Source organism: Leptopilina heterotoma, unplaced genomic scaffold, assembly GCF_015476425.1.
Source record: "Leptopilina heterotoma isolate Lh14 unplaced genomic scaffold, ASM1547642v1 Lhet_237, whole genome shotgun sequence".
Taxonomy (NCBI): domain Eukaryota; kingdom Metazoa; phylum Arthropoda; class Insecta; order Hymenoptera; family Figitidae; genus Leptopilina; species Leptopilina heterotoma.
In genome coordinates this window covers 986,388-1,013,336 of record NW_025110953.1, presented here as the reverse complement: position 1 = coordinate 1,013,336, position 26,949 = coordinate 986,388, and the positions used below count along the sequence as shown (strand labels likewise).

The 26,949-nt window shown below is 22.3% G+C and overlaps 2 protein-coding genes across 5 annotated transcripts in view; one reads left to right on the top strand and one right to left on the bottom strand.

The window, feature by feature from the left end:
• Window positions 1-26,854, top strand: part of LOC122502735 (heparan sulfate 2-O-sulfotransferase 1-like) — a 31,210-nt gene extending 4,356 nt beyond the window's left edge. The window contains exons 2-9 of one of the 4 annotated variants that reach the window (XM_043612918.1): window positions 14,333-14,515; window positions 17,108-17,307; window positions 17,410-17,597; window positions 18,903-19,112; window positions 24,405-24,565; window positions 24,780-24,854; window positions 25,815-25,975; window positions 26,289-26,851. In XM_043612918.1, the coding sequence (XP_043468853.1) occupies window positions 17,415-17,597; window positions 18,903-19,112; window positions 24,405-24,565; window positions 24,780-24,854; window positions 25,815-25,975; window positions 26,289-26,428 (930 nt within the window). In that variant the 5' untranslated portion in view covers window positions 14,333-14,515; window positions 17,108-17,307; window positions 17,410-17,414 and the 3' untranslated portion in view covers window positions 26,429-26,851. The other 3 variants (XM_043612919.1, XR_006301663.1, XR_006301662.1) reach the window with 3 other exon arrangements.
• Window positions 865-13,844, bottom strand: LOC122502732 (protein kintoun). Its single transcript, XM_043612914.1, has 4 exons — window positions 13,267-13,844; window positions 8,955-10,136; window positions 5,654-6,075; window positions 865-2,837 (listed from the first exon to the last, which is right to left on the bottom strand). Exons 1-4 carry the CDS (start codon window positions 13,789-13,791, stop codon window positions 2,453-2,455), a joined length of 2,514 nt encoding a protein of 837 aa, XP_043468849.1. The 5' UTR covers window positions 13,792-13,844; the 3' UTR covers window positions 865-2,452.
• Window positions 26,855-26,949: the final 95 nt, after the last annotated feature.

The following is a 26,949-nucleotide window of genomic DNA, read 5'->3' as shown; positions in this document are numbered from 1 at the left end:
AGATGAGTGTGAAGCCTGTAAGTAAGATTATTCTACAATTAAAATTATTCTATAACTAAAATTATCTTACTGTTAAAATTATTCTGTAACTAAAATTATTTAATAACTAAAATTATCTAAATTAAAATAATTCTGCATTAAAACGATAGTTAATAATATTATGATTTTCAATTAATTCGTGTGTAGAGACGAGAAATGAATTAACTATACTCAATAAAATTATAAAAAAATAATTAAGACCGAATGGAAGGAAATAAGAAAAAGCCTCAAATCAATGTCGTGTAATCTACAATTTTATTGTTGCAAATTATTTTTAAAGTGCGACTCTTTGTAATTTATTATGACGGAAGATATTTGAAATTGGGACAATAATCCCATGCGTATCCGTGATAATTTCTTTTTCAATCACAAAAAAAAACAGTTATTTACGAAAATTTCAAGTCGACATTCGTTCATTTTTTCCCTTTCTCAGACTTCAAGGACTAAAATTAACAGAAAAACTTTTCATCCACTTTCTTTAATTCTTTATAAACTTTCATCAATTCTCTGGTTTATTCATTACTCCTCCTTCTGAATTTTAATTCAATAATTTTCTCACATAATATCAATTTTTATTTTTTTAAATTTTTATAATTATATTTCACTAATGTTATCCATTGAATGAAAGATTCGAAAAACAAGAAAATCAAAATAAATCAAAAATGAACAAAAATAAAGAAGTGTAAAAAAAATTGTAAACAAATTAAATATATACATAAAAACTAATTTTGTTATAACACAAAATTTTTATTAAAAAAACAAAAAAAACAATTTTTCAAAAAAGAAAAACAGTTTGAAAAAAATCGAAAAAAATTGTAAGTAAATTCAAAATTTCTGCAAAATTTACAATTTTCTTGTCTATTATTGCAAGCAGTTTTAATAAATTTCAATTAATACTTTCAAAAATAAAAGAATCTTTCATTTCAAAAGAAGTTCTAAAATTTCTACGTTTTAATTAGATCGTAAAGATGCAATTAACCTCATGGCTTTTTAATCTTTTCTCATATAGTAACAATTGTTTGTTTTTATAAAATCGACTGATTTTTTTATATTTATAAATATTTTGTCACGCCCAATATGGACGAAAATTGATAAAAATTTCCATTCAATTTGTTAATTGGTTATAAATCGTTAGATGATTAAATTCATCAACACATTGATACACGGATACGCTTAAATATAATTTCTTTTTTTTCGTTCTTTTCAAGTATTATATTTAATCGTTTATATTTAATTATCAATATCAACAATCTATAAAAATTGTTACTAATTCTTTTTTTTTGTTGTAAAAACGGACAATAAAAAGTGCAATCTTGGAAGTAGACGAAGTTCAATTTAAAATTTTTGAATTATATCGTCAAAAATTCAGCACTTTTTTTTTCTTTAAAAAGATTTTTTTTTTCTTGATCGCACCTTATACAAATATTTTTATTTCCAAGAATATGACAATCAACTTTTCAGTCTATAAAAAATGCCTTTACGATACGCACACTCAATGTACGAAGATTTCGGCTCTATTATCATTTAATGATATTATTATTACTATTACTATTAATGAAAATTATTATTAATATATTGAACTATTTTCTTAATATAATTATTTGTAAAATAATTATTTCTAAAATAAGAATTTATAAAATAATTTATATTGACAAAATAAAGATGACAAATATATTAATATTAATTATCATTCATGGATTGTGTGCAAAAGGTGAGAAAAAAAAGTATCAAGCAAATTAAACCATAAAACCGTTCTAAACTTCGATTTCAATTCCATTTAAGGGCGAAATCAAAAAAGTGAAAACAAAATTTCATTTTTTGCTTCACTGTACGACAGTCGCATTTAAAATTTAACGTAAATTTCTCCTGTTCAAATTTAATTTCATAATTAAATTATAACCATTCTTTCGAATGAAATAAAAGTAGAGAATTGAAATTAAGGACAATTAAAATAAGATAAAATTATTTTTTCAAATTATTGCCCTTGAAATTAATTCAAACTTGAATGTTAATCTTTAAGGTCCTTTCCAGAAGATTGCCTTAAATAGAGCCAATTTAAAAATGCATGCATTAATTTTCGTTTCGCTTAAAGTAAATTATTATGCAAAAACCTTCAAATTATAACAGTCGACTGTCAAATTTTGAGAAGATCGATAGTTCTCTTTTCGATTTGAGAGAAAAAAAATACAAAATAAAAAATTTAAAGGTTTTTTTCTTCCCTTTTTTGTTCGCGTTTTCATTCTCTTTGACCCATTAAAATAAGATTCAACTTTTTAAGTGAATTATGCATATATGTGTGAAAACTGCAATCGAGCTAAAGGCATCGAAAACCTATTCATTAATAAAAACTAGAAAATCTATCACATACAAGATATACCGGGGAGGGGGAGGAATTTTGTTTTCCAAACGAATTCTACATATCAAGATCAAAAATCAGATCGTTCTTTAATTCCACGTGGATTTCATCACCACTCTCAGTCTCTTTATCATCATTAACCAATATTTCATTTCTCTTTTTATTTGTTTTCCGTTTATGCAATGCATTTGTATTAATATTATTACGTGAAACTTCAATTTCAATATTATCGGTTTTATGATTCTCCCCATTTTTACTGAGAATTGGTCTCACACTATCCATTTGATTTGATTGTAATTCGCTTTTTAATTCTACTTTATACTTATCACGTTCCTCTGTTTCTGAATTTTCACTCTCGCTCATTCGACGATCGTGCGCTCGTTTCTTATTTCTCAATTTTCGTTGATTCTTCTTTCGCTGACCTAAAATACTGGAATTCGACCTGAAAGTAATTTTTTTTGTATTTTATTCATTTTTTTTAATGAGTTAAAATTTTACCAAAAAAAAGTATGTAGTTTTAGAATTCTTTTGTCAAAAAAAGAATTTAAATTCAATCTGTAACAAATAGTTAAAGCGGAAACATTTGTAAAAAAATTCAAATAATTAAAAATTAGGTGATAAAAGAAAACAGGCTTGCTACAAAAATTTACTTTTCGTTTTCCCTAACTTTTCTCTGATTTCCAGATAAAATTTTGACTTTTTTCCTAACCCTAAAAAATATTCTGATTCACTCCAAAAGATTAGATACTCAAAAAAATGTTCTATTACATTTATTTACGAATTTCTTTAACTGTAAAATTATTCGAAAACATCGACAGTTTTAATTAAAATAAATATTTAATCATCATTAATTTTCCACAGGAATTAAGATTTTAAAAAAATTCAAATTCAAACCTTTTGAAATTCAATAGCTTATAAAAATATTATTAAAAAACAAGAAGAAATCGATCCTTCTATTTTGCAATAATTAAAGATGACCGAGTGATAAAATCATTATTTTATATTAAAAGAATATTGTTACTGTAACTTCTTCAAAATTATTTTCATCATTTAAAGATTCAATTATTATTATTTTCCACAAATTTTTAATTAACTAATTTGAAACTTTTTCAAAACTCAACTATTTCTAAAAATTCATTCTATAATTATTTAAATACAAAAATAAATAATTTATTGAATAATTGAAAGTTTTTTATAATTGAATTTTCATAAATAAATTTTTAAGAATTATGTCATACATTTTTCGAGGAATTTGATTAAAATGTTAAAAATAATTGAATCCCTAAAATGAATTTTATTATTTTCGAAAATAATTGATAAGGGTGGTCACAAGTTTCACTTTATGAATTCCCCTGACAAAATTCTTTTTACAGGAAAATATGCAAGTTTACAGAAAATGAGTAAAATTTATGAATTTTAATAATTTCTAAAAATTACAATTATAACTCTACCTGAATTCAGTCATTTCTACAACTTTCAACTCAACTTCATCTCTAAATCAATTATTTTAAATAATTTTCCGAAAATTCTTCCAGAATTGAGTTTTTGTATTTAAATAATTATTTAAATACAAAAACTCAATTTTTTATAATAATTGTAACTGTCCATTTTCATTAATTTTCATTTTTAAATTTACATTTAAAGATTTTTCATTAAAATTTTTGATAATTCAATAATATTTTCAAAATTTTCAATTAAAATTCATTAAAAGTTGATTTTTAAAAAATGTAACAAAATACTTGAAAAAAATCAATTATTTTCGATTAAATTTTACAAAATTTCAATTATTCAAAAAGATTTCTATTATAGATATATTTTAAAAATTCAGTTCTTAAAAAATTAGTTATTTTTCGCACTATGAAAATCGAAATAAGTTGCACTTTTTTTTTACTAAAAATTGTGGTAATTATGTTGCAATATTTGGAAGAAAAATCGAAAAAGTCGCAATTTTTGAAAATAAGTCGAAAAAAGTTTAAATTTTCTTAATTTCCCAGACAAAAAATTTTTTTCCCTGTCATTTTTATTAAAATAGTAGATATTGAAAATCATTGAATTGGTTAAAATTTTTTATAATAATTGAAATTTTGACAATTTTTGAACATAATTGAGTTCCTGCGTAGAATTTTAATACTTAGAAAAATAAAATTAAAAATAATTATTGAAATTTTACCAAAAATTTTATTAAAATTTTTGAAAATAATTGGGTTTCGGTGAAGAATTTTATTATTTATAAAGATATTTGAAATTTCGACGAGAATTTTTTTTAAATTTTTGAATATAATTGAGGCCTTGGATCCAATAACTCGCCCGACGCTCGGAGGAACGCGCAACTGCCAGTCAGTGAGCAGTGAGCGCCTCTGGGCCACTCACTGCTACCCGACTGGCATTAGCGCGAGTCTCCGAGCGTCGGGCGAGTTATTGGATCCAAGGCCTCAATTGAATTTCTGCGAAGAATTTTAATATTTATGAAAATTATTCAAATTTCATGAAGAATGTTTTTAAATTTTTTGAAAATAATTTAATTTTATAGAATTTTAGTATTTATAAAGACAAATTGGAATTTAGACGAGAATGTAAAAAAAATTTTTTACTTAATTGAATTTTTGTAATCATTTGTACTCCAAAATTCAATTTTTTAGTATTTTTAAATAAAATTCTTCTATAAATGCGTTATTTTGAATCATTAATTGAATATATATTAGAAAAATTAACTAATTCCAGAATAATTTGAATTATTAAAATTTTTCAAAAATCTGAGTTCTTTAAAATTTCTAATTAAATTCATTGAGAATTGAAATTTTCTAAAATTTCAATTGAAACCTTCTGGAGTTTATCTATTTATGAAAATTTTAAACGCAACTCTTTTAAAATTTAATTAATTTTGAAATATTTAAGTAAAATTATTGATTAAATTATTATAAGTAATAATTTTATGTTGGTTCCTCAAGAATTTAGGCATTTAAATAGAAATTATTGTCAGAAATAAAAGAATTTGAAGGTCTTGTATTCATGTTAATTTCATAGTTTATGAGGCAAACAAAAAAGAAACTAAAATTCAGAATTTTCTTATGAATTCTAAAAATTTATTTTTTTTCCAGTACTTTTAATAAAAATCCCTGACTTTTCCCTGATTTCCCTGACCTGTAGCAACCCCGGAGAAGAAGATGAAAATTAGGTAAAAAAAAATGTTTATAGTGTCGAGAATTGCTTCTTATTCTTTAATTCATTTTTAATAAAATCGTTTGTATAAAATTTTACCTATATAATTGACGTGAAACAACATCACTGAATCTGACAGTTTTCTTAAGACTGGAACTTTCGGATTCTGAATTTAATTCCTGGACTGAGTCGTATTGGAAATTTATTGATGACGCGAGACATGCACTCTCATCGATACTCGATTCCGATACGGAACGGGAAATATGATTTCTGTGGGATTTTAAAATTCCTTTCGATCTATAAGTACTGCCATTACTGCTCGGCAATTCGTCACCGCTGCTCTCGGAAATAGATCGTGTCAATTCCAAATTACGTTTTCGCTCCTCGTGACAAGATGATGATTGATCAGTCTCCCGATCTTCTTCATCAGTATCGATCGAATTTGAATGAATGCTCACCACCACTTCTTCGCCATTTCGTATAACTTCGATATTTTTGTCAGTCTCCTCTTCCGGCTCTTCCTATAAGAAAATTTATTAATAAAAATTTATTTTCAAATTCATTAAACGTTTCGTTTTTTAATTCGGTTTAATTAGGTAAATAACAGGCTTCGCACTTGGTAATAATTATTTTTAAAAAAAGTATCAAAAAAATAGTATTAAGACTGAAAAGAAGTAGAAAAATAGTAGTTAACGAAAAATTAAATTTGATAATTAAAAAAACTCATTTTAGTCGATTTTCACTCTATATGAAAAAGTTTCTGGAAATTTCCCGGTAGTGAAAATAAAAATGAAAACAGAAAAATTCCATGAGGGTAACTCCAGGTGATTACCAGGAATTTCTCGGTAAATTTCCAGGAACTTTTTTCACGTAGAAGAAAAATCATAAAAATTTGATTACGTATTTTCCAGACTTTTTCCTAAATTCCATAAAAAATATTAACTTTCTTTCTTGTCCTGGTAATAACTTCAATTTTAAATTTCTCTAAAATTCAATTCCTTTCCAAATATTTAGTTACAACTCTTCAACAACAAAAAATAATAATTAAGATAAAATGATTAGAAAAATAATCAAGATTTTAATTTAATTTTTTAATGCGAATAGACAAAATTTTTTAAAAATATTTTCCGGAATTCAAACAATCTTCAAAAAACTTTTATTACAATTTCTCAAATACATAATTTTATTAAGAATTTCTTAATTAAATTATTCAAAATTTGAACAATTTTTTTAAAATAAATATTTAAATACTTATTGTTATTTATTTTTCGACATGAATTAAAATTTTCAATAATTTAATTAAATGTAAACTTATGAAATTTAAATATTTTTAAAAAATATAAATACCATTCTTCCAAAATCTAACTAGTTTTTAGAATTTCTAATTAAAATTATACAAAAACTTAATAAGTATTTAGAAAAATAATTAATTAATCATTTTTCAAAATAGATATTTAAATATTATTACAATTTTACAGAAATTGGAATTTACAAAGATTTTAATTTAGAAACCTTTTGAAATTTAATTATTTCCAAAAATTTCTGTTTAATCCCTTCTAATATTCAATTATTTTTTAACATTTTATCTTAAAATTATTTTTAAATCAATTCTTATTAGAAAATTCTTCAAGAATTCAATTATTTAGACAAAAAGAAAAGGCACAATTGATGAAATATTTAATTATTTCTAAAATTAAATTCTCATAAAAATTTGATCAAAATTTTTGAAAATAATTGAAATCTTTATTATTTATGATATAAAATCTTTAATATTGAAATCATGCCAAGAATTTGATTACTTATGAAAATAATTAATTTTTTGCAAAGAATTTTAGTTAAATAATTGAATTCCTGCGAATAATTTTAATAGTTGTAAAAATAATTGAATTATTGTGTAGAATTTTATTAACATTTTTGAAAATAATTGAATTTTTATAAAACATTTTAAAAAGAAATTTAATTCTTTCCAAGAATTTAAGAACAATTGCAATAAAAATAATTGAATTTTTATAAACAAATTTTATTAAAATTATTATAAACAATTGACTTTTTTCTGAAAATTTTTCTAACTATTTGAATTATTTCGGAAAATTTTATTAAACTTTTAAAAAATAATTGAATTATTTCATGGAATTAAATTAAAATTGTATTAAAAACAATTAAATTCTAGTGATTAATTTTATTATTCATCGAAATAATTAAATTCTTTCGAGGTATTCAATAAAAATTGAATTGAAAATATGTAATTCAATTCATTTAAATAACATTTTAAAAAATTGGAAAATAATTGAATTCATTCGAAGAATTTTAATAAAATATTTTATAATAATTGAATTTTTCGAGGAATACAATTAAAACGGTATTGAAAATAATTAAATTCCTGTTATAAAAAGTTTATAATTTATGAAAATAATTGATTTTTTTTGCAAAGAATTTTATTAAATTTTATTTATATAATTGAATTCCTGATAAAAATTTTAATATCTATCAAGTTGAAGTCCACAACGTTGATCAATTAAAAAAAAAATTGTTCACTTAGTAAATTAATTAAAAATGACGCAGCAATATTGACACAAAAATATTTAGAAAAAAAAGATTCATGCTTATGTTTTGATAATAATTATTTTACAATTATTAAATATTAAAATTAAAAATAATTCTTGAATGTATTAAATAAATTTTTTTCGTTGATAAACGTTATGGACTTCAACTTCGTTAGTATCTAAATAGTAAAAAGAATTGAATTTTTTTGAAGAATTAAAATTTTTAAAGATAATTTAATTGTTTATTAAAAATTTTGAAAATAATTTAATTCTTTCGAGGAATGTATATGATTGAATTCTTGGAATCAATTTTATTATTTATGGAAATAATAAAATTCTCTCGAATAGTTCAATAAAATTGCATAGAAAAAATATATATGTAATTGAATTATTTTAAAAGCATTTTTTAAATATTTGAAAAAAATTGAATTTTTGCGAAGAATTTTATCAATATTTTGTTTATATATTTAAATTATTTAGAGAAATTTTATTGAAATAATAGATATTCAAATTATTTGAATTTCAGTAAAGAATTTTGTTATTTGTTAAAATAATTGAATAATAGAATTTATCATGAATATTAATTTCTTCATTTCAATTATTAGCGGATTTAAAGTAGTGCAAATTATCAAAAAAAGAAAAAAAAACATAAAAGTAACTTTTAATGGCACAAATAAAAAAAACTATCCAAATAATAGTAAATCGTAAAAAATGTAGTAAATAGTTGGTTTTAGTAGATGAGTGCAAAAGCCTGAAATAATTAAATCAGTGATGACAATAAATTAATAAATATTATCGAGAAATTAGAATTTCAGGAATTGTATGACAATTTTACAAACTGAAAATGGAAAAATTACCACAAGTTCTTTGAGTTTGCTCTTAACGGAAATAGCCGACGAGAAATCCTTTGCTTCCATGATTTCTTCATTGAGACCAACAAAGTACCTGCTGAGATCAGTGCTTTTCAAGGCAAGCGTGATGATAACATTATTATCCCATGGTTCAATCGTAATTGAAGTTGGATCAACTGCATTGTTGTCGAGCTTAAAACAAATGGAATAATAAACCGGAAAGAAACCCGCCCCAACGGAAGTTAATAAAACATGAATTCCCAACATATTATCAAGCACCTTATGACAAATCGATTCCGAGTCTACATTCTTAACGTGAATTGTTATCGCGAGAATATTATCGTACGTATTACACGTGAACATTGGAATATTATATTTGATATTCGGATTCATAAACGGTGTGATATCGACACTTTCTCTAGTCCGTAATGCCGTATCATCGAATTCGTTGATTTGCACTTCACTCTCCTTATTTAATTCGACAATTAAAGGTCTTGAATTTGATTTTGAACAATTGCCCTCGGCATTTTCAAATTCATCATTCGCATCCCTGACAGGACTTCCGTGATCAGTGTCAACACCACTGTCTTCTCGTGGATCTGTTAATGAAAAACTCTTACGAATTACAGGTAATGTTACGGTTAATTTCTTACATTTCGTGTCGAATTTCGCATTTCCATTATCGCCGTCAACGGAATACGAAAGTGGTAATTCCAATAAATACTTGGCAGGTTTTTCACTTCTTAATGTTAATGAACGTTCATGAATGTCGAGTCTTGCATCGTTTGCGGATTTTAATAAAGGCAAATGAATAACGACAATAAGTCTTTTCGGTGTTGCAGAATACATTTTTGCATCCTTAGTGTATGTAAATTCTTCCAATTCCAAATCACTTTGATGTGTTATTGTATATTTTGGAATTGTGTATTCTGTCTTTAAATCTTGAGATTTCTCCATATTTTTGTAATATATCGTTTTTGGAGTTGACCGCTGTGGTTTATCCTCTAATTTTTGAGATTGTTTCTCACGATAATTATCGTAACCGGATATTATTTTTTGATAAATTTCCGATTCAGCTTCTGGTAATTGTTCCACTGGTTTCTCGCATTCTTTCCGAATTACTGTCGCCTCGGAAGTTCCTTTGAAATTCATTTTGGGAAATTTCAAATTTTTCCTATCAAGTTTCACCTGAAAAAAAAACAAAATTTAAATTTAAAATCTTTCAACAAATATATTTTATCTTTCTTTATATTATTCATTTAATTTTTTAAATAACATAATGCAAAAATATCGATTATTTTCAGTTAAATTAAATGAATAATTAAACTGAAGTTCTGATTGTTCATATTAACGAAATTTTTACGTTCATAAAGATCACAACGTTTATAATATCAATTATTATAGTTAATATAACAGTATTGTCACAAAAATTTAATTTTGTTTTTCTCCGATTTCCAGACAAAATTTCGACTTTTTCCCGAACTCTAAAAAATATTAGATACTCGGAAAAAATGTTCTATTACATATATTTACGAATTTTTTCAAAAAAGCTTTTGGAAATTCAATAACTTTTAAGAATATTATTATAAAACATGAAGATATCGATCACTCCGAGTCTTCGACTCGGAGTAATCGTTATCTTTAAGTTTTATAACAATATTTTTAAAATTGATTAATTTCATAAAGGTTTGAATTTGAAAATTTTTAAAATCTTAATTCCTATGGAAAAATAATAATAATTAAATATTTAAAAATGAAATTACTGTTTTCGAATAACTTTACAATTAAAGATATTCATAAATAAATTTAACAGAACATTTTGTTCAATAAAATGCAAATTATTTCCTTATGAAAATTGAGAATTTTCTACAAAAACATTAAGAAACGGGAATATCTAATGTTTTTCTTCCCAAAATAAAAAAATGAGTTTGTAAACAATATTGTTATTGTGAAATAAAAATTATGCATAAAATTGGTATATTTCCTACCATTTGTTTACAATCCAATTTTAAGAAATTTCGATTATTCGGAAATTCTTCAATTAAATATATATTATAAAATAAAAACTTAAAATAATTAAAAAAAAATAAATTAAACTTTTTCCAAAATATTAATTTTACAAAATTGTTAATCAAAATTATGAAAAGTTCAAATTTTCAAAGATTTTAATTTGAAATCTTTGCAAAATTCAATTATTATCTAAAGTTTTAACTAAAATTCATTTTTGAATAAATTGTTATTAGAAAATTCTACGAAAATTTAATTATTTAAATAAAAAAATGAATAATTTATTAAATACTTGAATGTTTCTTAAAATTGAATTCTTATAAAGAATTTTATCAATCAATTTTTAAATAATTGAATTATTTCAACGAATTTTAATAAAATTTTTAAGAATAATTTCATTTTTCGAGGAATTTGATGAAAATTGTATTAAAAATAACTGAAATTCTGGAACGAATTTTATTATTTATGAAAAGAATTGAATTTTTGGAAATAATTTTATTAATATTTTTTTAAATAATTGAATATTTGCGAAAAGAAAATTTTTATTAAATTTTCTTAAAATGATTAAATTTCTGAAATCTTGGAAATAATTTTATTAATATTTTTCAAAATGATTGAATTACTGCAAAGAGTTTTGTAATTTATGAAAATAATTGAATTTTTTGAAAAATTTTATTAATTATGAAAAGAATTGAATTTTTGCAAAAATCTTTGTAATTTATGAAAAAAATTAAATTTTCGTGAAAAATTTTATTACGTACAGAAAGAATTGAATTTATGTAAAGAATTTTATTAAAATTTTTTAAAATGATTAAATTTCTACGAAGAGTTTTGTAATTAATGAAAATATAATAATTGAATTTTTGTTAAAATTTTTTATTATTTATGAAAATGAATATAAATAATTTTTTTTTTTAATAATTGAATTCTTTTGGAAAGTTTTTGAAAATAATTGAAATTGTGTCAAGAAGTTTATTAAAATTTTTGAAAATAATTGAATTTCGAAGAAGAATTTTATTGTTTATAAAGACAATTGAAAACTTTGCCACGAATTTCATTAAAATTTTTGAAACCAATTGAATTTCGGAAAATTTTATTTTTTATAAAAATAATTGAAATTTTTACGAGAATTTAAAAATTTTTTTAAATTTCAGAATAATTAGCAATTCTCTAAATGTAAAATTTAAGTTTTTAATTTTTATTGTAATGAATAATTTATGGAAATATTTTTAATAAAAAATATTTCGTTCCTTAGGACGTTCAAAATTTGTGGATCATAAACTTTGATGAAGTTTAAGAATCAGCATTTTAGAAAAAAAAATATTTCTCTACTCAAATTTTTGTACTTTTTTATTATATAAAAATTCTTTTCACAATTTTTTCATCAATAATGTGAAAACAAATTCGTAAACAAAATATTTATTAATAAATAAAAACTTCTTTTTAAGGTCCTAAAGTTTCGAATTTACATTATTTTCTAGTTTACTTAGCAAATTTTTTAAAATATCTAAACAGATAAAAAAATTTCGTTCAGTTGATCGTTCAGAACTTTAGGAAAATAAACTTTAATTCCATAGGAAATAACTGAAGGCTAAAAAAAAGATTAATAATGAGTTCTCCACCTACTAAATTATTGCTTGAATTAATCCACTTTGTGATATTTGATATCGTGACCCATTTTTTTTATTGCAGTTATCTCATAAATTTCATAAATTGCAAAAGAAAAAAAAACTGATTTTAAATTACGAGCTATTTTATAAACTTTATTGATTCGTTAAATTTAATAATTATTACTTAATATACCTCGATTAAACAAATGACTTACGAGGAAAATACCTACATTCAAAAAGTACTTTAGTAAATAATTATTTAACTACAAATTATTATAATAAAAATAGCCAATCATGAAATGAATGAAAATTTGAAAAGTTCACTACTACGCAATAGAAATATTTTATTAAAAGTGCTTATCACTTTGTGTAGTTTTGCTTATCATATTATAGAAACTAAAAAAAAAGCGACTCACTGACACTAATTTTCCAACCGATCATAACACTAAGAGATAAATTAATAATCAATATAGAAGCACTATTGAATATTTCTATTTTTTATAAAAAAAAAGTAAAATACAATTTGAGAAACAAATTTTTTTTAACAAAAAGTAAATTTTTTTTAAAACATTCTTTCTGTTACTGCATATTTTTTATGATTTGTTATAAAATTATAAAAAAGCAAGAAAAAAAAACGGAAGAGGCTTTTTAAAAATGACAGCTGATTTTTGAGGTTATGTTATCGAATGACGTGTCCTTACCTTAAAATTATTTTCAACACCATCAATTGCTGAATTATTGACAAGTTCCTTGAATCTTAAATTTTTCGATGCCAAATAAAGTGTGTCAGGATGAAAAACGACATCGTAGACTGTGCAACGAGTATTTTTCTTATCGAGGTCGTCTCTAGGTGGTGCAAGCGTATAGGGAATGGACCATTGTAATCCTCGATTTCCATCATTCTCCGAAGGTTGACTGCTCGGTTTATTGACAATTTTACTTTGGCTAATATTCAAAAAACATTTTCTCTCATCGTTAACACTCGTTTTTATGACGTAACCCGGCTCAGGGTTAACGAACGTAACGTCGACGCCCCGCTGCTTCTCTAATTCAGTGATTTCTTTCTGATAAAGTTTCTTATTTTCCGGATCGTTCACCTCCTCCGCATATTCAATTAACATTTTACGAAATTCCTCTTTCTTTAAGCATTCCGTTAAATCCTTTAATTCACTTTTTGTTACTTCCAAATCCTCCCAATCTTTTGCTCTCTTTTCATACGCGTCCATTTTTCGGCACTTATGTATTGAAACTACTACTTGTTTACAAATAAAATTGTATATTGTATAGAATTATCTAGAACCACTACCACGTGGATCAACTGCGCCACTCTTTCTGCGCCGGCCGGCCGGTTGTGTGCGGATTAATTCCGAACTACATTTAAATTTCAATTTTCAATACAAAAAATGAAGGAAAACAAATAAATAATAAATAGAAAATTATATCAAACAATTTCTAGAGAATAAATTCAAAAATTAATCTTTTACATTTTCAAACTTTGTGCTAAATTGTTGTCAAATTGATAAAATACAAATTTATTCAAATTTTCAGAAAAATGAAAATGGCGCTTTATTTTCAAATATTTAAATATTATAACGTTCAAATTTTTATTTGTTTATAATGAAAACAATTAATATTCTTATTACTATATTATTATAATATTATTTACTTTCATTATTATTAATATTATTATTAATATTATTTTTAATATTATTTTTAATATTGAAATAAGGGTAAAAAAAATAATAAATAAATTATTTTAATTTTCAGGAGATACGCAAAAAAATTATTGCAACAGGGGAGAAAAATTCCAATGATTATTAAACGAAAGACTGAGCAATATAATTCGTGAATAATGGAGAAGTTGAGAATTACTTTCACAATGCTCTCCAGTCCAGTTTGCTTACAAGCAAAAAATCTCTCACTCGTCACTTCTTTTTTTAACTTCTATAAGTAATTAATTTTCCAGCAAGTTTTACAAGCCATTTAAATATCGCATTTATTATTTCTTTTAGAAAACGATTGATAATTTCAAAAATAAATGATATATATAAATTTATGTTTAATTATCCGACACGTAATTAAATTGATAGAATAATTAAATTATTCCTGTAATTAATTATGGCAAGAATTTTATTTCTAGAAAATTAATTTAACAAGCTATTCGATTGATGGAGAAAAAAGAAAATAATTTCAAATAAATAACAGACTTCGCACTCAAGAATTACTTTTGAAAAAATAGCAAAAAGTAGTTTTATGACTGAAATTAAATTAAATTAAACTAAATTAAATTAAAATAATCTTAAATTAATTGTAAATTTAACTTATCTTTTTAAAATATTTACAGGAATTTAACTAACTTAAAAACATTTTAATTACAATTTTTCAAAAGAAAAAAATATTAAATATATATTTAAATATTTGTTTTTCACGGAAATTAAAGTTTTAAATAATTTCAATATAAAACCTTTTTGATATTTAATTCTTACTAAAAATTACAACTGTAATTCTTTTAAAATTCAATCATTTTTTTGAATTTTTAAATAAAATTATTCAAAACTTTAATTTAATTCTTTTGGCAAATAATAAATAATTAATTTTTTGTAATATAATTATATTTAAATATTATTAGTTTTATAACAATTAAAATTTTTAAAGACAAGCAATTTAAAAATTTAATTATATTTCTAAAAATGCATTAATATAACGCTTGTAATATTCAATTATTATTTAAAATTTTATCTGAAAAATTCTTTTTCAAATCAATTCTTGTTAAAATTTTCTACGAAAATTCAATTATTTAAATACAATAATGAATAATTGTTTGTCTAATTGATTATTTCTTAACATTGGATTTTTATACAGTTTTATATACTTTTTATCAAAAAAAGAATTTTTATATTCTTTACCAAAAGTTTTTAAAATAATTTTGAATAATTCTTATTGAATATTCTTTGAAAGAATTCAATTATTTTTAATTTAAATTAAATATTTAAATAAAATTTATAAGAATAATTTCATTTTTTGAGAAATTCATTTAAAAGTGTATTTTAAAAATAATTGAAATCCTGCGATGAATTTTATTATTTATCAAAATAATTGAATTATTTTGAAGAATTTTATTACATTTTTTTTTAATGATTGAATTTCCGCGAAAAGTTTTGAAATTTATAAAAAAAATTGAATTTTTATGAAAAATTTTGTTATTTACGAAAAGAATTGAATTTTTGGGAAGAATTTTATTAACATTTTTTTTAAATAATTGAATTCCTAAAAAGACTTTTTTAATTGAATTTCTGTGAAAATGTTTATTACTTTTCAAAATAATTGTTGAAATTTTGCTAAGAATTTTATTAAATTTTTTGAAAATAATTGAATTCTTAGGAAGAATTTTATTATTTATGAAAATAATTGAATTTTCATGAGGAATTTTATCAAAAACTATAAATAATTGTCTTTTTTGTGAACAATTCTATTAAGATTTTTGAATGATAATTGAATTTTTGCATACAATTTTATTTTTTATGAAAAGAATTGAATTCCCGCGTAAAATTTTGTTATTTATGAAAATAATTGAATTCTTGTCAAAAATTTTATTAAAATTTTTTAAAATAATTTAATTTCGAAGAATAATTTTATTAATTTATAAAGATAATTGCAATTTTGATGAGAATTTTTAAAAATTTTTGAACATAATTGAATTTCTGCGAAGATAGTTACATACTTTTGAGGAAAACAATTACAATTGTATTGAAAATAAGTGAATTCTTATAAACAAATCTTATCAAAATTATTAAAAATAATTGATTTCTCTCGAAGAATTAAAAAAAAATTTTAATAAATTAATTTCTTTTAAAATATTTTATGAAAATTGTATTATAAATAATTGAAATTTTGTAAAAATTTTATTTTGTATTAAAAAATAATTTGCGTTTTTGCAAAGAATTAAAAACAAAATTTTTTTAATAATTGAATTTTTTTTGTGAAAATCTATTAAAATTGTAGCTATTGAAAATAATTGAAATTTAGAAAAAAATTTAATTGTTTGGGAAAATAATTGAATTCTTGCCAAAAAATTTTCTTACAATTATTTGAGAATAATTGAATCGTTTCAAAGAATTTTATCAAAATTTTTTGATGTGATAAGAATTTTTCGTAAAAATTTTTGAAAATAATTTTTTTTTCAATTACCAGCGGATTTAAAGTAGTATTTCTAAAAAAAAGAAAAAAGTATCTTTTAGTAACAGAAATCTGAAGGAAGTAACCAAATAGTAGAAAATCGTAAAAAAAAGTAGTAAATTGTCGGTTTTAGTAGATGAGTGCAAAGCCTGAAATAAGTAATTTTACTATCATTTTTTTTTATTTAATTTTAATTAATTCTAAATTAATTTCTATTTGCTTTTCTAAATTCAATATATTCAAGAGAGAAAATTGTCAATTGTTTCCAAAAAAATAAAAAATTAGAGTATAAAAAAAATTCTCTTTACCTGAGTAATAAAAAGGCAAACCAATGAAAGTGAGAATGGAATTTTTTTTTCTGCACAGAAAAAAATCGAAAAGTCAAATCCTTTGGAATTCAAGAGCGGCATTTGGTGGGAGGTAACATGTGCAAAAGATGTGGGGAACCAAGGGAGTCCGAAGTCTCTGACCCACTGACATTCTCCTCAGTTTCAGTCATGCAGTGAACGTCGATATAATCAAAATTGTCGCGATTTTCAGTGTCTGTGCAATTTAAAAAGTTCAAGGTGATTAAACAATAAAAAATATATTATTTTGGAAAAAAAATAATAATTAAATATTGTCATAAAATAAACAATAATTAATTAATAAAATAACGAATGACGAAGACACGATGCGTCGATGTCGAGGAGTTCTCACCGGGTTGATTGGCTGCCTAACAGTTGCATTCATTGTCTTCAGTACTCGATCTTTCACCGATGATCAGGATCTTTTTGATAAGGAATCCAAGGACACGACGAATACAAGCGAGGATTATGCAAATCAAGCCAAAGAACAAATTGCTAAAAATAAACAGGTCGGTTAAAAAATATTAATAAAAAATCCACATTTTTAAATTCTTTTTCAAATAAAAGAAGTAAAATAAAAAAAAAAAAAATTTTTAATATCAAAAATTATTTTATTTGCTTTTATTTCAATCTCTTGTATTTTATTAGCTTTTATTCTATTATCTTCTGTAACTGGAAATAGAAAATTGTTTTAATAAAATAAAATTAGTAAATAAAATAAAAATAATACGGAAAATACTAGAATAAAACTAGTAAAGAATATAAAAACGATACGAAAAATACTAGAATAAAAATCGTTATTAAAATAAAAACAGTACGAAAAATACCAGAATAAAAATAATACGGAAAAAACTAATAAATAAAAATAGTAAACAAAATAAAAACGATACGAAAAATACTAGAGTAAAAATAATACTGAAAATACTAAAATAAAAATAATACAGAAAATACAAGAATATTTAAAAGACAATAAAAATAAAGCAACAAATCTAAAAGTGTAATAAACAGATTACAAAATAGAAACAAACCGCTTCTTGAGAATGCAAAAGCAATTTTTGTTCTGAATAGGAAGGAAATGCGAGCATCATGGAGAAAGCGCTTTTCCAACATGAGATTCGAATAAAATTGCGCAGCTCCATGTAACGTTCATGTGAATCCAGAGAGAAATTTCTCAACCATACTTGGCAATTATATACGAGTTTATAATATTCACACTGTAAACCACTTGTGACACCATGAAGCTCATTATTCGACACTCATGATTTGAGTCTTGAAAAAAATATTCCTTCAAGTCGTGCATTCTAATTAACGAGAGCCAATTTGTTCCCTCTAATAAATGCTAATTAAAATTTTTCATCTTAATTTCACTTGTGCAAATAATGCGCTCTTCATTTTCATTATGACAAAAATATTCTTCTTCATTCCATTCTCATCATCTTTCTTAATATTCTTCTCTTTTTCTCGAAAAATTTGTTTCTAATCGCATAAAATTTTTTTCAATATTATTCTCTCATTGCTTTTACACAAAAAAAGTTCTCTAAAACAAAAATTTCATTTCTGAAACATAAATTCTTCTTCCGAAACAAAAACTCCTTTTCTAAAACAAAAACTCCTGTTTTGAAATAAAATCTTCTTTTCTAAAACAAAAACTCCTGTTCTTAAATAAAATCTTCTTTTCTGGAACAAAAAAAAAAAAATTTGACCAACAAATTATCCATTTTTGAAAAGAAAATTTCTCATTTATGATGAAAACAAATGAATAATTAATGGAAAAAACAGAGTTGTGTGAATTGATGGAAAAAAATTGCTTCCAGACACAGAAGCACGTTACACCATCACTTGCAGAATTGGGTGGGCGAGGAACTTTGCCGGAAATGAATGACCATGTACTGATGGTGACACGAATTCCTGGTGCTGGATCCGAGTTATTGGTTCTCATTTTGCAACGCCTTCAAGGATATAATGCATTCAAGCATATTCGTTTGCCCCCAGGTGACGACGGAATTCTTACCAATTTACAGCAGGTAAACTGAAAAAACTATTTCTAGAAAGTTCAAAACTATTGCACAAAATTAATATTTCTCTTAAAATTAAAGCATTGGAAGAATAATGTAACAGGAAAGTAAGTCATTAATATGAAACTGCTCCAGGATTGCCACAAAAATTTAATTTTTATAATTTGATTTTTCCTGATATCCAGATAAAATTTTTACTTTTTCCCTGACTCTAAAGAATATTCTGATTCACTCTAAAAATAATTAATTATAACTCAAAAAAATGTTCTATTACATTTATTTACGAATTACTTCAATTGCAAAATTATTTGAAAACATCAATAACTTCATTTTTAAATAAATATTTAATCATTATTATTTTTCCATAGGAATTAAAATTTCAAATTCAAAGCTTTTTGAAATTCAACAACTTATAAGAATATTTATTATAAAACATGAAGATATCGATCACTCCGAGTCGAAGACAATTCGATTTTACGATATTTCGATTATTCGGAAATTCTTCAATTAAATATATAAATTAGAAAATAAAAACTTCAAATATTTTTAAAAAAATGCAATTAAACTTTTTCAAAAAAATTAATTCTACAAAATTGTCAGTTAAAAATATGAATAATTCAGATTTTCAAAGATTTTAATTTAAAAACTTTTCAAAATTCAATTATTTTTAAAAATTCACGCTATAATGCTTTTAATTCACTTTTAAATAAATTTGTATTAGAATATACTAAGGAAATTCAATTATTTAAATACAAAAATAAATATTTAATTGAATAATTGAATGCTTCTTGAAATTGAATTATTGTAAGGAATTTTATTAACAAATTTTTAAATAATAGAATTCTTTTGATGAATTTTAATAAAATTTTTAAAAATAATTACATTTTTTGAGAAATTTGATTAAAATTTGCTCTTGCTAAGAATTTTATTAAATTCTTCGAAAATAATTGAACTCGTTGGAAGACTTTTGTTATTTATGAAGATAATTGAATTACTGTCAAGAATTTTATTAAATTTATTGAAAAGAATTGAATTTCTGCGAAGAATTTTGTAATTTATGAAAATAATTGAATTCTTGCGAAGAATTTAATTAACATTTCTAAAAAGAAGTGAATACTTAAGAAGAATTTTATTATTTATGAAAATAATTGAATTTTCATGAAGAATTTTATCAACATTTTTTTTAAATAATTGTCTTTTTGTGAAGAATTTTGTTATTTATGAGGATAATTTAGTTCTCGCCAAGAATCTGATTAAATTTTTTGAAAAGAATTGAATTCTTGCGAAGAATTTTATTAAACTTTTTGAAAATAATTGAATTTCAGAGAAGCATTTTATTATTTATAAAGATAATTGAAATTTTGACGAGAATAAATTTTAAGAAAAATTTTAAACATAAATGAATTTCTGCGAAGAATTTTATTACTTTACAAAATAATTGAATTTCTGAAATCATTGGTAAATCTAAATTCTCAAAAATTCAATGTTTTTTACTGTTTTTAAGTATAAAATTCTTCTATAAATTCATTATTTTTAATAATTATTTAAATATATTTTTAACAATTTAACTAATTTCAGATGAATTTGAATTATTAAAATTTTTCAAAAATCTAAATTCTTTAAATTGTCTGATTCATGAGGCAAACAAAAATGACACTAAAATTCAGAATTTTTTTATGAATTCTAAAAATTTTATTTTTTCCAGTACTTTTAATAAAAATCCCTAAATTTTCCCTGATTTTTCTGACCTTTGGTTAACCCTGTGCTCCAATTTCTAGAAAAAAAACACAATAAAATTATTAAAATTCACTTTTGATAAAATTAATTACTTCAACGTTGTAAATCAATTCAGAATTAAATAAATTGTCTAATTTATTTTATTATTATTTAATATTTTATATAAATTTATCATTATTAATATTATTTTATATGGAATTAATATTAACATTAATTTTTTGAATTTAAAAAAATTAAAACAATAAAATCAGTGAATAAAACGTAAAAAAAGTAAAAAGTTTTTCATAAATATTAATTAATATTAACTAATTAATTAACTGATTAATAATTATTAATAAATAAATAAAGTAAGGAAAAATGAAATAAATAAAAAAAAATAATAGAAGTCGAAAATCTATTTTACAAGAAATTTTTTATTTCAAAACGAAAATATTGCAAAAAAACGGAAAAATTGAATGCCAATTAAAAATAAAAAATATTTCCTTTTAATTCTCATCTATAAATTTTCCCCAATAAAATCAAATTTAATCAAATTATAAATACAAATCAAAAGTTACTGCATTAATTTAGCGCGTCGAGTTATGAAATTTTCATGGAGCTCATTATTCATGAAGGCGAGTTATTGAACTGTTGCAATGCAATGCAATTTTGCAATCAATCAACAATATTTATTTTCCGGCAATTTATGAAATTTTCAATTTTTCTTAAATTTTAAACATGAAAATTATTATAATTTTATAAAGATTTCTATATTGAATATATAATTTTATTACTATTTATCATTTTTTCACAAAAACTTAAATTTTAGAGACAAGTTAGAAAATTTTTTAGAAAACTAAAGAGAAAAAATTCCATTATAGGGAATAAAAAGAAAATGTCTTGACATTTATAGTAATGATTGAAAAAACAGGCAGGTCGTTACACTGTTTTCTTTTTTGTTTAGATACTTTTATGGTGGTTTCTAGTTTAGAGTATTACAATCTAGTTTTAATGACAAAAAAAGTAAATAAAAATAATATTTCTTTACGTAAGAAATTTGTGGTAAAAATAACTTTAAATTTCTCCCAATTGATAACTTTATTATATCTAATAATCAACTAGTAATTAAGAAAAATCAATAAAATTTTAAGTACTCTTGTAAAGACAATACTTTCTATAAAGATTTCTAATTGAATAATTTCATAATCATTGAAGCAAAGCAAATAAAAAATAATAAATATAAGAAAAATAAATAACAAATATAAAAAATACAATAATAAAATAATAACAAATATAAAAAAATATAATAACAAAATAATAATAAAATAATATAAAAAATAAAAAAATAATATGAAAATAATAAAAATATGAATTGAAAAATCGCAGTTTATTTTTTTACTGTCAGTGAGAAAAATAATTGCAATGAAATGAATCAATTTTTAAATTACAATTTTTTTTGCTATCCACAATTTACCTTTATACGATTTTTAATAAATATTTCCGAATTCAAGAGTTTTGAGAATAAAAATTTGAATGGAACTGCAATCTATATATTTTACATATTAACAGAGAATAAAGTAAGAGAAATCTAGTTCACATTTAATCGGTATTTAATTTAGAAAGGTTTTCTAGACATGCCAGTTATTAAACCACGAAAGGTCTCGTCCTCGTCGTGTCCAATCTGACATTTCGATGAAGATTCTCATGCGGAAAAAAAAATCTTTATTAATCACGACAAATAAAAGGCGCTCAAGAAATATATCTGCAATTATTTCTCACTCTTTGTGTTGAATCGAAAAAAATAAAAAGAATCCAGTTATAAAACAAAAAATAGAGAGAAAATTAATCTTTCTTGAAATAAATACGAATAAATACACAGTCAGTAAAGTACGTTCAATTAATAAATTATTCAAACTGTTGACTTTATAATAATTTTCAATAAATTGAGTGGTTTGAGTACAATTTTGATTGATTCTCTCTTTCCTTGAAAATATTTTCAATTAAATATCAAATTAGAATGTTAATTAAATATTAAAATAATAAATTAATTATATAATAATTAAATACCATAATAATCGAGATATAGAAATAATGATTGATTTTATCATTTATTTTTGTATTTAAATAGTTGAATTCTCGAACAACTTTTTGATAAGAATTGATTTGAAAAAAAAATCTGAGTTCAAATTTTAGAGAATATTTCAAGATTTGATAGAATTGCAGTATCAATTTGTAGAAATAATAACATTTTTATTGAAATTTTAATTTTGAAATTAATTAATTAGGTAATTAATTAAATTAATTAATTAAAATTTTGAAATTTTAATTCCTGGTTGACAAATAAACAAAAATACCTAAGTATTCAAATATTTATTAAACGAAAAATTTAATGAAACTTGAAAAAATTTATTTAGAAATTCCGAAAAAATGAGCTTTTTAAAAATCATAATTCGAATTTTTTAAAAATAGTTGAAATCTCGAAAATGATTCTAAAAGATTGGAGAAATAGAAAATTTTCTTTAATTTCATTAAAATAAATTTTATGCTTCAAAGAATTTTATTTTCTCCCTGTAAAAAATTATTTTGAAATATTATTGTATTTTTTGAAGAATTGTAACTAAAAATTTAGAAAAAAATTAAATTTAACAAAAACTCTTGTATTTAAAGAATTCAATTATCGTTGAATTCTAATACGAATTGATTTAAAAAAAGAATTTCAGTTAAGATTCTGAAAAATAATTAAAAGAAATAACAATAAGTTTTTAAATATTTTTTTTAACAAAAATTATTGAAGTTTTAAATAATTCAATTTGGAGATTACGAAAAAAATTAGTCTTTTGAAAAAATTTAATTAAAATGTTTTTGAAGATAATTGAGTTCCCGAAAATAATTTTAAAAATTAAAACAATTAAAAATTTTGTCAAATTTTATTGAAATAAACTTTTTATTTGAAAGAATTGAATTTTCTTAGGTTTTAAAAATTGTTTGGTAATATAATCGTATTTTTGAAGAATTATATTTCCAAACAGTTATATTTAAAAAAAATTAATTTTTAATAAAATTCAAAAAAAAAGTTTTTGTAACTAACAATGGATCATAAAATTTCATGCGCTTGGGTAGTTGTGCTAATTAAAAATTTTCTGTAAAACAATGCTTCCATCAGAAAGCAAGAATTGAATATTAATAAAATATTAAATATTCATCAATTAAATATTAATTAAATATTTATCAATCCAATATTAATTAAAAAATTAAATATTACTTCAATTAACAGCATAATCAATGATTTCAATTTTTGTTTCAATTTTAGTTAAAAAATTCAGTAAATTTCAATTTTTTGTCTCGATTTTAATTAAAACAGTTGATATTTCAGCCTAATGGCCCAGAAACGGACTTGATTTACATTTTTTTTTTAACCATACTTATATTATACATTTTAAACATTTGTCTCGATTTTAATTAATAGATCGAGTGAATAATAGTTTCAGTAGCACTTGTAATCAATTAAATATTTTTAATTTATTTATTGTTATTTAATTAATTATAATTTAACTATCATTCAATTAATAAAAAAACATTTTCCAGGAATTACTTGTTGAAGAAATAACAAGCATCATCAAACAGGAAGCTGTTCCTTTGAGTTTCGATGGAGACGTTCGCTTTTTGAATTTTTCATCTTTCGACAGACAGGCACCGACTTTTATTTCATTGGTTCGAGATCCTTTGGATCCGAGAACATTAGATAGGTATAGAAAATTTTGCAATTAAATTAATTCTATAAATTAAATAAGAAATCTAGAAAAATGAAGTAAAATTATTAATTAATATCTAGATATATTAAAAAAATTATTAATTAATATCTAGATATATTTAAAAATTACTAATTAATACCCAGATATAATTAAGAATTATTAATTAATACTTAGGTAATTAAAAAATTAACTATTTTACTATTTCAAGATTTCGAAATGGTGATTCATCAATGATATATAGTGGATCAGTGGCACATTTTTGTGGTCAAGACATTCGTTGCACGTGAGTTACAATTTATATTATATTTTACATATTGTATATACGATTTCAATATTTAATGATTAAATTTGCCTATTCGGAGTTCAATGCCTTCGCTAAGGCACAAAAGTTGTTCCTCAATAAAAAAATAAATATACAAGAAATATTCAAGAACTGGAAATTTTCAAAGGTCAACGAATCATTGACTGAACATATTGATCGTCTGAGAGTTTTGACTCATTTGAATATCATTAGAATAGTAAATTAGCAAGGATTTGAAAATTTTCTAACAAAAGTGTGCCAAACTTTTTTTCCAATACAATGCAAATTTGTAAACTTATTCACTTTTTTTTTTTTTTTTTTAAAAAGAAAAATTTTCATTGTGAGAATAGAAATATTTTTCTTAAGGGCAAAAACAGGAATTTTTTTTTCACTTGACTTTTTTTACGACACGCAGATTAAGCATATGAGTGAGAATCAAGATCAACGATCCATTCTTGGGAGCCAAGTGAACGTGAGCTGGCAAAGAAAGTATCTTGAATTGTGTAATCCCTACAGTACACACATTCTCCGAAAATGATTATGTCTAGAATTTTATTCTTTGTTTTTTTTCATGTTATGTAATATTTTTTTTGTATTTTACATTTTTTTCTCGTTTTTTTGAAAAATTGGGAAAATACCTATCTTTTTATTAAATTAATTGTGTAAGGTAAATTAATTATTTATTAACACTATTGCTAATTGAAACTATTATTTATTGAAATACTTGTCAATACTATTTGTCAATTAATTGAAAACTATTATCATTGGGATTTTTATTATTCAAAAAGAGATATGAAAGAAAATTCTCGAAAGAATTCTGTTGAATTATTTATATTTTTCATATGCGCTTTTTCCTTTTTTAATTATTGTCAATTACTGATTATCATTTAATTACGAACGTATGATTTATGATAGTTGATTAATTTTTCTATTTGATTTTAGTCAAAGAAATAGCAAATGGGCTCTGGAACGTGCCAAGGCCAATGCAATAAGATGGTATCCTGTTATTGGCGTTTTGGATCTTATGGATGAAACATTACAAGTTCTGGAATCATCTTATCCACAATTTTTCGAGGGCGCTGAACTAGTCTATAAAAACTTGAGTAAGAATAATTTTCTATTTTTTCTTCCATTGAAATAAGAGAAGTAGAAAAAAAATCACAGAAAAGAAACAAAAACTATTATATTCTCTCCTTTTTTTGATTATTTTTTCGTGCTATTTAAGAAAAAGAAATTTATAATTTTCATAATAATATTTTTTTTACACTTTAAATAATTTTTATAATTTATCAATCAGTGAGGCATTCGACAAAAAATTCCGAGACCTAAAAATAAAAATCCTCAACAATTATTAATTTTTAGATTTTTATTCATAGATTCACAAAAAAAAATTCATATTTTTTTCTCCAATTTTAGGACCAAAAAATATTTCATCGGAAGCGAAGTCATTAAAGAACTCGGTAAAAAAGCGACTTGGCAAGATATTAGCAAAAGAGGTGGAATTTTATGAGTGGCTGAAATCACGTCTATTAAAGAAAACGTCTTCTAATGGATGACAGAATTCCTTTGAAGACCAAATCAAGGAATTCATTTTTTTTATCATCATTATTCCTGAAAGGATAGCGCACTAATAACTGTTTCTACAAAAAAAAAAAAAAAAAGAAAAACAATGTTAATCAAAAATCATTTTATTCGAACAAAAAAAAAAAGAAAAAAAAGCATTTTTTACTGTAGAAAAGCGAAACCAAAGTATATGTTCGAAATGGAAGTAGTTTAAATTATTTATATAATAATTCTAAGAAAATTATTTAACAAAACGAAAACTAAAATATAAGTTAAAAGTAATTCAATGCGAATATGACAATGTACCTATTTTTAGTACCTATTTAATTAATTTAATTAATTAGTCAAAATGGTAAAAGAAAGTCAATGTAAATTGTAAATTTGTAGTAATATTTGTAAATATTAGCAAGAATGTTAAATTATAAATTTCTATTTTAATATTTTCAACTTTTTTTTAAAATAAAGTAATGTAAATATTTTTTACCTATAAAATTATTTTTTTTTAAATCTTTAA

Excerpts from the sequence above, each read along its gene's own strand:
- LOC122502732 (XM_043612914.1), bottom strand. The coding sequence starts at position 13,791 with ATGGACGCGTATGAAAAGAGAGCAAAAGATTGGGAGGATTTGGAAGTA. Across the intron at positions 10,137-13,266 it reads GTGTTGAAAATAATTTTAAG|GTGAAACTTGATAGGAAAAA; the intron begins GTAAGGACACGT and ends TTTTTTTTTCAG. Across the intron at positions 2,838-5,653 it reads GTTTCACGTCAATTATATAG|GTCGAATTCCAGTATTTTAG; the intron begins GTAAAATTTTAT and ends AATTACTTTCAG.